The sequence below is a fragment of the Aythya fuligula genome, chromosome 14 (assembly GCF_009819795.1).
Source record: "Aythya fuligula isolate bAytFul2 chromosome 14, bAytFul2.pri, whole genome shotgun sequence".
Classification (NCBI taxonomy): Eukaryota; Metazoa; Chordata; class Aves; order Anseriformes; family Anatidae; genus Aythya; species Aythya fuligula.
The window spans coordinates 14,795,280-14,808,001 of record NC_045572.1 but is presented as its reverse complement, the minus strand read 5'-3'; the positions used below and the strand labels follow the sequence as shown (position 1 = coordinate 14,808,001).

The window sequence follows — 12,722 nt, the reverse complement described above, 5'->3', positions numbered from 1 at the left end:
TGAGATTTTAATTCTCGCCAGCGCATTTGCTGTGTTGCCACTAGATGGTGCGTGCATCACAGGCTTCGTGTGCACGGGGAGGTGCAGGCGCTGTGCTTTGAGCGGCATCCAGAAAGCGGAGCTTGTGCATTTAGTCTTAGGATATTTGCAGAAATTCAGGCCTAGGATCTAACCTTGCCCATTGGCAGCAGTTGATTTGGTAATGTCCATGTTAGTTTAATATTGGCTTTATAAATTCAGCTGCCATGATGGGAATGAAAAAGACCTGCTTTGCAGCTAGTCTAATATAACCCAGTGCAAAGTCACTCTGGCCAGACTCCTGGTTACCGTTTCCTTATCTACTGACCCTTCAGGCAGAGCACAAGGTTATTTTAGGGTGGGAACTTCCCCAAATGGTACTGGTGACTCCATGGCATTTCTTTTCTACTGACACGGGTAGAGAAAAATATTTTAAACATTTGGAACTGAGCTGGGAGAGGGAAGGCAAAAATTCTGAGGAAAAGGTAAGGGGGGAGGATGAGAATATGCAAGGTACGAAGGGTGACCTTCAGGGGAAAAAAAGCCTTACGTCGTTAAAGTGTGAGTGTTCTGGTTACTTCCTTGCTTTTCATCTTACCCTCCTAACCCAGAGGCACTAATTGTTCACTCTCTAAATGTTCGCTTACGCTGTTTGCATGGAAAGCAGTAAAGTTAATTAAGCTATGGGGACCTTTGCTGCATTTGAATATTTTCTTTTTTTCCAAAATAAGCCCAGTATTCTTACATATTTTAAGTTTTTAAAAGATAGGAAGATATGCTCTGGTTAAATCTTCCCAGTGTGTCAGTGGACAGCATTAATTCTCAACAAACATGGAGTGGTTTTACAATAATAAACATACATTGCATGAAATAAAAACAACTGTTGGGTTTTAATGACCACAAAGATGTCAGCTTCAGCTAATTGTTCATCACACCCTTTTTTTTGTTTGTTTTTCTAGTTTCAGACAAAGAACATTCAAGGTACAGACTGCTCCCCTTGGGGCACAGTAGTGGATTAATGGCACTTTCTCCACAGTGGCTAATGGTATTGATAGCTCTTCAGAGGCTGCACTTATTGATTTTATTTTTCTTCTTCCTTTAAAAAAAAAAAATAGCAGACCAATTATTAGTCTGCCTTTTGGCCAAGGAGTCTATGGCCTGTTGTATCTAAAGACCTGAACCAATCCACCCTGGCAGCAAAAAATAAGATGCAGATGAGCTGGGGAATAGCCTGGAGATGCACAAGGATTTCTTTTAATGATCTCTTCCCCTCCCACCTCTCACAGACACTGCAGTGTGAGTGAGGAACTGCATTAAAAGTTACCTCAGTCCTGTCAGATTCCCCAAGCAGAGAAGACAGCCCTGCTGAATGAGGGTCCCAGCCCAACCCTGAGCATGCCACAAGCCAGCTGGCTCACCCCGAAATTATGCTACCAGTGCAGTGTGGGCATGAGACACGAGGTGGGTCTGTGCTGGAATTTCTGACCTTAGACCGCTGACTTTAAGCCAGTGAAATGGGGGACATAACTTACAAGAAAAAAATATACATATTCTAAGAACTGACCTGGGTCATAGGGTACATGTGGTGAAGGGAAGGACCCCGCTTTACATCCTATCTCAGTGTGGTAGCCCATGATGGGGCTGTTGCTTCAAACACCTCAGACACTGGACGAGGCTAGACCTTTCTTGTTTATTTTTCTCTGTGATTTTCCAGGCTCTGGTGACGTGAACCAGACTCCAGCTGGTACAAGAGAGCATTTCCCTTCAGCGTGGTTGTGGTGTTTGGGTTCTGTGAACCAAGACCTTGTTAGCCAGACGTCTGCTCTCACCCAGGTCACTGGGAGCACGGGATGTCATTCAGGGAACATCTTCTGCCAGAAGCTCAGAATCTGAATTGCAGGTTACTATGTAAAGGAAGCAAATGGAGATATTCTGGCAATGAATGGAGTTTTTTTATGAAGGTTTCATTTTTAGTGGAGACAGCCACCATTATTCTAATATGTCTTAACCTTGTCTCGGCATGGTCCTGAGTTTTCCAGTAGATAATAGCGGCTACATTCAGCAAAAAAGTCTCAGTGCTCTGCCCAGTGAAAGAGCAAGCCAGACATGCTTAGCTTTCAAGCTGAGGTTTGTTCTTCAGTTTCTCAGCTCATTAATTTATGTATTTTCATTCTGTTTGCAGTGTGTGAGTGTAGGCCATACTCTCTTCCCTTTCCTAACCCAACAGGCAGGGGGAGGGTGTGTGTTGGGATTGTGGCACCAAATACAGGAATTCAGAGTCCACGAATTGTTGCTTTGGGTGTTTACATTTCTAGTTGGATCCAGTCCTGAGTCTTCGGTATGTCTGTACAATTTAATTAAGCTTTCACATTTGACAATGTCAAACTTTGGTCTCATCCAGTTACATAATCTTCAGGAGACAGCCAACTGTGCTGTTACATTTGTCTTTGTGTTGCTCATGTATTACAGAACCACAGAAACGAATAAAGAGAAGGAACCCACCCAGGGCTGCAGCACGTGCTCTCCCTTCTCCAGCGCAATTCTCTGCTGGCTGAGCAATTACAGAGAGTGCCTGTAATCTGGTTCTATCTAAATGTTATTTCTTATATGTCTGGCTCATTTTAAAAATCCTCCTTTTTCCCACAAGAGTTATTCTCATTCTATAGAGCACAAAAATCACTCAAAAAGGTAATAAGTTGCTGAAGGTCACACGTGTCAGGGCTGCAGAGCAGGTTGTGCCCGCACTCCCCAGCTCTGTCACTTTCTGCTCCATTTTGCAGGTGAGTATCAGAAACTCCTATCCTATGAACCAAAGCATCTGGAGAGAGCTTAAGGAGGGTGCATTCGTGTAGACCAAACGGTGTGAGCAGAGCACAGAAAAGTGGCCGTGTCCTACCCTGAGGACGGCTCCACTGCGCGTTAAGCAGCGTCCTCACTCCGTCATGTGGCGTTTGTTCTCCTCCGTCCCCCATGGGAGGAGTGCTTTGTTTTCATAACGGTTTTAAAAATATTTCAGAGCTGGAAAAGCCGAACAGTCTGTACGGCTTACTGAAACAGTGGCTCCTTAAGTATGTCTGCAATGCCCTGATCCATAAAGATAGATAGGTCTGCATTTTTGTTGAAATGTGAGGGAGATTAAATAAGTCACTTGGAGCTGCCGGGGAGCAGGGTGTGAGGGCTTTTGCAGCAGAAGCAGTGAGATCTTGCAGGCCCACTGTTTTATTATGACATAGCAAGAAACACTTCTCTAGGAAAAAAAAACCTACATGTGACAAACTGCTGTGTAACTGTAGTGCTTAATACTGTTAATGAGAAAGAAAAGAATTCTAATAAATCCTAATTAGGGCATTCTCTCTGGTAGCTTAGTCTATGTAGCCCCACTGTGTCTCAGAGGATGACAAAGTTGTGGCAGGTCATGTTCAGGCTGCTCTTCCTGCAATACTGGGCAGGTGGAAAAAGAAAAACACAACAAAATTTTGCAAAATGAGAACCTCATTTTGAAATGAAATGCTGGAAGGCACTCACGGCACTTTCATATGACAGGCCTTGGTGGGGAGGCTTTGCTCCCTTAATTGTGGCAGGAGTTGTTTTCATCCTTATTTTCAGATGACAAACTGTTAAGGCAATGGGCATCCCTAAACATTAACGTACTTAAATGTTGTGTTTTCCTTTCCACCCCATACCATTGGCATTGGGCTGTAGGAAGACAATTTTTGTCTTTGGGCACAAAATCCGAAGATATCTATTTCTAGTCCAAGATTATCAGGTAACTTTTCTGTTGCTAGCATTAGGCTTAGAGAGGCATTTCTCTCAGAATCTATTTTTTGAAGACAGTGAAATTTAATAAATTGATTAACTTTGGCCACACTGTTCCACAGCTGCTGTCACACACTGCACCATGCCTGCTGGCAAATTGGGCCAGGAGCACTTTTTATCCATCAGAAAGATGTGCAAAGACTATGGATCTTTAACTGGATATTTAAAATGAGAAAGAAAAAAAATGGAAATGATTATAATACAGAATTTCACCTGTAATGTGTCTTCTTTGTTCAAATTTCAGCAGTTCAAAGGTTTTAAAAGAAAAGAATGAAAAATCACATGCAGCTATTTTAGTCTCCAGCACATTTTTGTACTGCAGGCTTACTTTAACATTGGCCTCTGGAAGGAGAAGGCTCCTAATGCAGCACAGGAGGGTTTGGTGAACCTGTGAACAGGCAGCAGGAACAAAAGCCGTGCCCATTTCACTCCCACTGCACACATCCCTGCAGTGCTGCTAGAGTTGGCTTCAGGGTTTGGATATTGCCCAGCCTGGTGCTCTGGTTCATGATGTCACATTGTTAAATTATCAACTTAGTTAATTATGCTTACAAAAGGGTTGTAATTTTATCACAGTTCATTTGAAGCGGAAGCCAAGAGTGACTTACATGATTTCTGTCCTGGATGGAAGCATTCCCTAAATCTTTCAGCCCCCTCTTGTTGCAACTCAGGTTGGTGTACAAACAACTGTGTTCTGCTGATGAAAAGCACAGAGGAAAATTAGATGGTATTTATGAAACACCATGTTGTTACCTCAGCACTCAAACGTGACATTTTGAAATGTGGTTGGCAGTGGAGTCTGCTCCCCTGGAGACTGATGGGGTCCATGTAGAGTGGTGTGGTTTATATAAAAGGAGAACAGGAAGGTTTGCAAGCAGGGCATGAAGGGTCAATGGTAAAATGGAAGTTTCACCTGGAGCAAGAAAACAGGCTTTATCCAGGAAAGGAAACTAAATTCTGCATCACTGGCTCATTTCTCCAGTTACACAGTAATCATTGGTTACATAATGAGAATGTACTCAGTGTCCTCATGGCCTCAAGGAAAATATTTTGCATGCAGTACTTTATGGACTGGCACGAGACTGTTCCGAGAACAGCAAACATCTTCCCAGAGCTGGAGCCCAGACCTGAGAATGAAGCTTGCCCAAACCACAGCAGAGCTGCTGCAGGTGGCGGTCCTAACCCAGCACCTTGCTGCTGACCTTCGGGTTGGATCGTGCCTGGTTCCTCTCCTGGATGGAAATCCCTGCGTAGTCTGAGTGGTTGCAGCTATTGAATAGCTATGGCCATGCTCACACAACTAAGGAGATGAGGTGAGCTTTGGTGGTGGAAACCTCTCTACTGCATTTACACCTGCATGGGGAAAGGAGGGGAAGCCTCTGGGCTTGAGGAGAGCCTAAGGCACCTTGGTTGAAAATGCTGCAGAAGCTGTTGCAGTCTGTTTTTCCATGGGTTGTTTTTGTTTAGAAATAGTCTTTTATATGAATTTGTAAGTATAATTCTTCAACCCAAGCACGAGCTGATGGGGAATACAAAGAGCAGCTTGAGCAAAACTGCTGTCTCTTGTGCAGTTACTCTCCTGTGAGCAGAAGTTGTAGCCCAGCACCTCTCATATAAACCAGAGGTACTCTCCCCGATGCTTGTGATCAAGGGAAATAAAGGATTCAGCTGAATTCAGATGACTTGTATGTGTCATATTCCGCCACCAAACATGACATGACATGGCAGTCTCCCAGCTGGCTGGTACTGCTTTCACCTTGCATGACCACCGAGCTTTGGCCAGCACAGGCTGGCTCATCGCAGGGGGAAAAGCCAGTGCACGTGGTGGGAGGTACAGGCAGGTAGAGCAATGAGGGTAACACAGCTCTTGCTAAGCTCACAGCAAGCTGATGGGCTTTCAGCTTGATTTGTTTAAAAACAAAGACAAGAAATGGTTGACAAAGTGCTAATGCACACAAGTAAATAAACTAATAATTCTGTTTCCCTCATCAGCTGCTGTTTTACATACAGCAGAAAATTGTTCCCATAATGAGTCCATTCCAAAGCACTTACGGGCTCCCTTTGATTTTAGATGAGATTTGGTCAAATGTTATGTAGCAACTAGATGATATTCCGAAAATGCCCAGATTTTTGCAACAGTCCTCGGAAGTGCTGCCTCCAGGAGCATTAATTCCAGGAAGGCTATGATTGCCAGGGACATTATATGTGTATTTACACAACGTGCATTTTGCATCAGCTTTATCTTGTGCCAGAAAAGTTATACTGCAGAATCCAGGATCATGGGAAAAGGCCACGAGACCGAGATGCGGTATTTCAGGGTTCATCACTGCTGTCAACTGTGGCCCATATAAGCGGTGCCAGCCACATAAATAAATGTGGGCTCTGGTGGTCGAGGCAAAGAGATGTGCCTAAATGATACTCAAATGCAAGACTGCAAGCTTGTGATTTCTGAGCTGGTACTGCAGAATTATCTGAGGTGGAAGCAGGACTCTGCCTAGATATCGCAAGGCTGTCACTGACAGTGCTGCTGCCTCTGCAGTGACTGACACAGCACTGCACCCCACGCTGCCTCCAGCTGCCAGCCCTGCTCCCCCTCTCTGTGCATGCATTTGGCAATCATTTTGGATCTCTTTTCTGCCTGTGGTTGCTGCTGCAAATGCAAAACTCTTGGCCATCAATCATGTTGCTGATGGAACATACGAGGCTTTTCATTCAAAGCTAAGGGATCCCTGCTCAGTCACTAAATGCAGTTTAACTTAATTGTACGCCATTTATTATTACTCTCCATTTGGGGAGGCTCAAAGTTAATTAAATATGCCCTCAATTAAGCCCAATTGCAGGCACTTTAGGGTAAGGGGAAGTACTGATGTACTACTAGCCACATAGTCTCCAACCTAGGCAGGCCTCATATCCTGCCTCAGGCTTGGGTCTGAGTCCCTTGAATTAGGCCCTTTTCTCTTGGAGCTTTAAGTTAAGGATTTTTTCTTAAAGACAGCTGCTTTTACCCTAACTTCAGTACTGACATTTAAAGAACTTTTCAGAAACTACTTTTGCTGACCTCACCCACGTACCTCCTGCATGGACCTGTCTGTTGTGTTCAAATCTTCTCCATCTCCCCTCTTGCCATTGTGTTCACCCTTTGGGGCAGGCCCGTTCCTGACCCTTCCCTGCTTCTAAACACGTTGCATGTTGGCCTGTCGCTTACCTGTGAACTGGTTGTGAAGGCTGAGACTGAAAGCTGCAGCTTTGGCTCCTCTCTCAACGTGGTTTAAAGAACCTGGATTTGGGGTGATTTTTCTTTCTAATTTCTTTGCCAACCCAACAACTTCAAAACCCAGCCCCTTGAGGAGAAACAATTTTCACTAGAGCAAAAGGATGATCCAGAAAAAGCCAATGCACTCTGAAGCTTCATCCCTGCAAGCCTTGCAGCTCACCATGCCTGGGGCAGCCCACAGCTCAGCAAGCCTGCAGCCACGGCCACACTCATACTGGGAGCTTGGACTGAGAGACCATGGCTCTGTGAAGGGCTGGATGCTTCTCCTGTGTGTCCTGTGCTACAGCTGCATCCCTGTGCTCTGTATATTAACTTATATATGGAGCCAGCAGTGGTGGGAGCAGCCGGGTTGTGTGCTCGTGGCTGGACTGCCACTGGGACGCACCACATCAGCGCTCCGGTCCCTGCTCCAGAAAATGTAGGTGAGTTTTAGATTTCTGGGGGGCTCTGTTGGGAAAGGTGATGGGTTTGAGGATTTGGGGCATTTGCAGGAATACGTGGCAGCTGAGGAGGAATCATGGAGCTGGGCAAGAGCTCCTGAAGGGGCTGCCTATGGTGATCTGCTGCGGCTCTGCCGTGAGGGCCGATATCGTAGCCACGGCCTTGTCCTGGGGGAGCCCTGCTGATGCACAGCATGGCTGGTTTTGTACAAATAAACACCTGGGCCTGACTCTGACCAGGCAGAAAAGCTTTGTAAGGCATTGCCTGTGTAGGGAAAAGGCCCGGGGGCTGGACACACCGTGAGTCATGTATGGAGCCACAAGGCCGCACCTCACAGAGAGGCCCTGTGAGGAGAATGATCACACAGTGAGTCTGCAAGAATGGAGACAGCAGCTCGACGTAACGGTTTTATTTGTTTTTCTCAGTAAAATGTAGTGATACATGCAGTTGGCACAAGACTTGCTAGGCATTAGTGTCAGAAACATTCACGTGGAGAGAAACTGAAATATCCACAGGGCAATGAGGACAAACGTCACCTCTTCCCGACCTGGGCCTGAGAGGAGGAGGAGGCAGAGTGGGCGAGTAAAGCTGGGGCTGGTGCTACGCCTCGGTCAGCTCGAGCTCTCCATCAGCCTGCATAAATGCTGGAGCCGCCTTCGCTTTTGTTCTTGCTGTGTGGTTAGTTCAAAAACTTAGATGAGAAGCAGTTCAGCTCCGTAGTGCTAATGAGTTTCAACAGGAATAAAAATATTTGAGGTAAGAGATGTGAGAATGAGAAGTTCAAATATGCTCACCTTTTGATCTTCGAGCATATTTACGCTCACATTGGTACTGAGCAGAAGTTGCCGTCTGATTTAATCTACTGCAGGGTGTTTTAGAAATCGCTTGTGAGCACTTTTATAATTGCAGCTTTGTGGTGGTATTTCCCATCCTAGCTGCAGTTTAACAAACAGCCTGGTCCCTGTGCTCGCCTCTGTGCCAAGATTTATTCGTGGTAGTAGCAGTAATAATTACCCTAGCATTGCTCTGCAGTTTTCTCATCTACGTCTCTCACCCGGCTACACAGGGTGCTGCCCGGAAAGTGTGGGTGCTCTGGCTGCAGGTGATAAGTGCGGTGATAAGTGCGGTGACAAGTGACATTTTTTGTACACGAAAGTCTCAGTGTGGTAGTGAGGGGATGACTCAGCCATGTGCTCACCATGCTGGCACCCCACAGCAACACGGCAGTGCTGCTTTTTCTCCTGGCATCCCATGTAGCAGTGGTATCATCAGCAAACGGATTGTCCTGTGCACTTTAGCTGGTTCTTCATGTTTCACTCTCACAGCACCAGGCAAGGAAAAGTCAGCATGGTTAGCGTGGCCAGGCAGGGGAAACTACAGAAGCACACACGTAAGGAAACCCAGAAATGATTCATGCGTGCAGATTTCTCTCTCGGCACTCAGCTCTGTACATGTCCCGGCTCTGTGCAGACACAGTGCTGTGGCCACCACGATGTAGAGCGCTGGGACCTCAATTCCCTCCAGGTCCAGGACAGCAGCAGCATCAGATGAGAGCTGTCCAGATAACGCTCACCCAGGGCTCATAGCTTGTCCCCACCGAGGGCAGATCACGGAGTGAAGGTAGTATATTTTTGCAAGGCTAACGAAGAGGAAAATCCCCACCCTAAGCTGTTTCAGGATTTTCCATGTTGCTCTCTAACAGATCCTTATCAAAGACTTCCTATAACTTTTAAAAGTATTTATTTATGTGAATGCACTAACAGATGACCTATCCAGTGGTGTTCTGGTGTCGACACTGTGATCTATGATGGGTCTCTTGGTAAATGTTTATGTCAGTGAGGGCATATTTAGTACTGTCCAAGCATTGTTCCCAAAGTTCCTTTTGGAATAACTGTACCCTAGAGTGAGAAACATCTGGCTGCTTGGCATTTGCTGTAAAACACCGCTAGTTTGTTGTCCCTGCAGATTACTTCTCCAAAACAGATGGGTTTTTGTATTGTCTTCAGCTTTTCTCCTTGCTTAGGGCCATTCTAGGCAATAGGTGTGGGACAATACTTTGTGAACTGTTGCCTTTTCAGAATGAGAATTAATTGCTGTTTCCTCAGCAGACAAGACTCTGAATTGTCCATTTGCCCACCGATGAGGGATATGATGGATCACAAAAGGCTGCCTGACTTGCATGCACATTCAAGCCACGTAATTTCCACGTAAGGACTCCAGGGAGAGCTTCTAGAGCACGGGGTGGTTATTTCTTGCAAACAACATTATTCGGAACAGATACTTTTTCACACTTCAGCGATGGCTGGAAGCAAACAAGCCTTTATCTTTGCTTCTTTCCAGATGCATCTGTGCTCTGAAATCCAGTTATGGATCACGGCTTTTTTAGCTGCCTGGAAGCACTCAGAATATCTCTGTTTACTGGGAACATCACCCATTGCATTTTTGTCACTGGAATAAATTTCTCTCTCTTCTTTTTCATCGGCACCTGCTGTATTGAATGAACTGCTCTGCTTCCTTACAGAGCACCGCAAAACTCGGTTTCCTAGCAGCTTCCCTCCGGCTGAGCATGGCAATAGCTTTTCACCATTAATGAACATGGTACCACCTTCTTTCTGACTGTGATTACTGCTTAAAACTGCTCCCTCATCCCTTCTGAGATACCTCATCTCCGAGCAGAGTGTTTCTTTCTGCACTGGCCTTGGAGAAGGAAGCCTTGGAAAACTGAACACCCGTGGGAAACTTGGGTTCCCTTCAGCTTTTCCTTTCATGGCTGGGGGTTGAAGGTCACCATGTGGGGTGTCTGTGCAGCTGGAAGAGTTGCACTGTGAGGAGCTTTTACTCCAAGAACCCTTGGAGGAACAGAGCTTTCCTGCACCCGTGTAGATCTGTGCCAGGGGGTCCTCTCTGGACCAGAAATCGGTTTCTGCATCATCAGGAGCAGGCGTGACTTTTCCCAGTGGTACCACATTTGAGATGAAATTGGTCAATTTACATGTTGATGTTTCTGGCAGGGATGGGGACCATGACGTGGCTTCAAGGCTCTGCAGAATCCTTCTGTTAGGAACTTTATGGCTGCTTACGGGAAGGCCCGGGAAGGTGGGTCTGGCAAGGTGGCAGATAGATTGGATGTAATCATCACTGGAGTATGAATCTGGGTTGGTTGAAGTGCTTCCAGCGTGTTTTGGGTTGCTGGTCAAGTCTTCCATTGCTTCCTCATGGGTTTCACATATGGTTGGGAGAGGTTTTGCAACACTGAGCCTTATCCGGGGTGCCATGGCTGCAAGGAACAGATGAGACACGATCAGTACGGGACAGCCAGCTGCAGTAAAGAAATCCCAGGGCTGTTTCTGTGAAACCTGTGCTACTGGATCCACCCAATATTTTCTTCTGGCCAAGAGTGGTGTTTACAGACACTTCATTCTAAAAATCTGGTGTCAGGATTTCTATACCTATGGCTTCCAGGGGAGCTCAAATACACAAAAGAAGCCAAATGGTTAAGTGCAGTAAAGGTTCATTAAAAGGTTCATTAAAGAGGCTCATGGAGGTCAGTAATTGTGTTCCCTTCTCGTGCATGCAGTTAGCAGCTAAAACAGCGCAGTGCTTGTGCACCACCCAGACTGTACCAGCAAGGGACAAACTCCTCTCCCTCGTCCTCCACTGCCTGCTTGCTGTAGCAGGGCTCGGATTCCGCATTCGGTCTGGCCTGGCAGGAGCTGATCTCAAAAGGCGAGGAGCTGACCTCCTGCCATGGGGAGCATCACGTGAAGGTCGTGACACTAAAGCTGATCTCTGCTGTAAGACTACAGTGAGGTGGTGGTGATGATGTACAAACATTCACTTTCGTCTCTACCAGTTTTATAAATTTAGGTATGGATTGGTAGAGCCTTACTTGAATGCTTATATAGATTCAAGGTCTTTATGTGCAAATAGTTATCCTCATCTCTTTTTAGGCTGGATTTCCATCAGACTGCTCCCACTGGTCAGGTACACCCTTTTTAACAAATATTTCACGTTGCAGTGTTTGCTTACTATAGGGATTATTTTTTCATATCAAAATACTCTTTCATGTGCTTTGTTTATCTCACATTCTGGCAGAAATGACAACATTGCCTGGATCCTTTTTTCTTTTTTTTTTTCCCTATTCCCCCCCATCCCCGGTGGAATTTGTATATGAACAACCTGTCAACACAATCCAGCTTTGCTGTGTGATTAAGCACAAAAGTGCTCTGCTCGCTATTTTAGTGCCTTGCTTGTCATTGCTGGAAATAAGCCTGGCTTTGCTGAGCCTCCGCGAGGCTGCGGCTCCCGTAGGGCACGCAAGTGAGCGGCGCACGCAGCGCCCCGTGCCCACCCCTGCCCATCCTGCTGCTGGTGCTACTGTAATGTCAGCCAAGGTGGGCTTTGCTGAATTTTGGGGCTTGTTTTAAACCTCACGGCCTTTATATTTCCCTTTCTTTATTCTTTACCTGCTCCTTTCTTAGCTCTGTAAGCTCCAAGGGAAAGGTTTCTCCCCTCCCTCCTAGCCCGGCACCGAGCAGCCGCAGCACCAGGCCTGCAGCCCAGGGCAGCGGGGGGCTCTGGGGACAGGCAGGGTCTCACCGGGGGCTCAGCACCACACAAATCATTAACTGAGCCCTGCCAACACCTCCTTCCTCCCGAAGGAAACTGTTACCTACTTACATCGCTCTTCCGATGGGATGGACGGGTTCCAGCCCGGCCGCATCCCCGCTGCTGCCACCACCGCCACGCCACGAGGAGGTCACCTTGTCACCTGCAGCCACCCACCATCCTGCTGGCCCCAGCAGCCCTGGCACCCCCAGCCCTCCCCTCCCTGCTGCTCCCCAGCGTCTCAGTGCCCGTGACCACCCGGGTTCCCCTCCAGCCATGCCGAGGACGAAGCTCCGTGCGCCAGCAGCGCCTTGCCCTTACCTGAGCCGCAGCCTCTGCGGGTGTTCGGCACCTTCCAGCTCCCCGGGCCCCGGCTCCGTCCCCTGCTCTTTCTCGCCCTGTTTTCCGTGCAGGATACGTGCTGTCTACAACTAAACCGTGCTCGCTGCGCCCAGTCAGCTGACTCGGCTGCCTGTTTTGTTGTTGGTGCTAAATATAGACTGACGGAGCCCTTCCCCGCTGGAGCCCCGGTGTGATAAATGCAGCCGAGCTGCAAACCAGCCCC

At 47.0% G+C, this 12,722-nt stretch overlaps 1 protein-coding gene across 1 annotated transcript; it reads right to left on the bottom strand.

The window, feature by feature from the left end:
- Positions 1-7,943: 7,943 nt before the first annotated feature.
- LOC116494864 lies at positions 7,944-12,722 on the bottom strand. Its single transcript, XM_032196975.1, has 2 exons — positions 12,479-12,722; positions 7,944-10,826 (listed from the first exon to the last, which is right to left on the bottom strand). Exon 2 carries the CDS (start codon positions 10,822-10,824, stop codon positions 9,835-9,837), a length of 990 nt encoding a protein of 329 aa, XP_032052866.1. The 5' UTR covers positions 10,825-10,826; positions 12,479-12,722; the 3' UTR covers positions 7,944-9,834.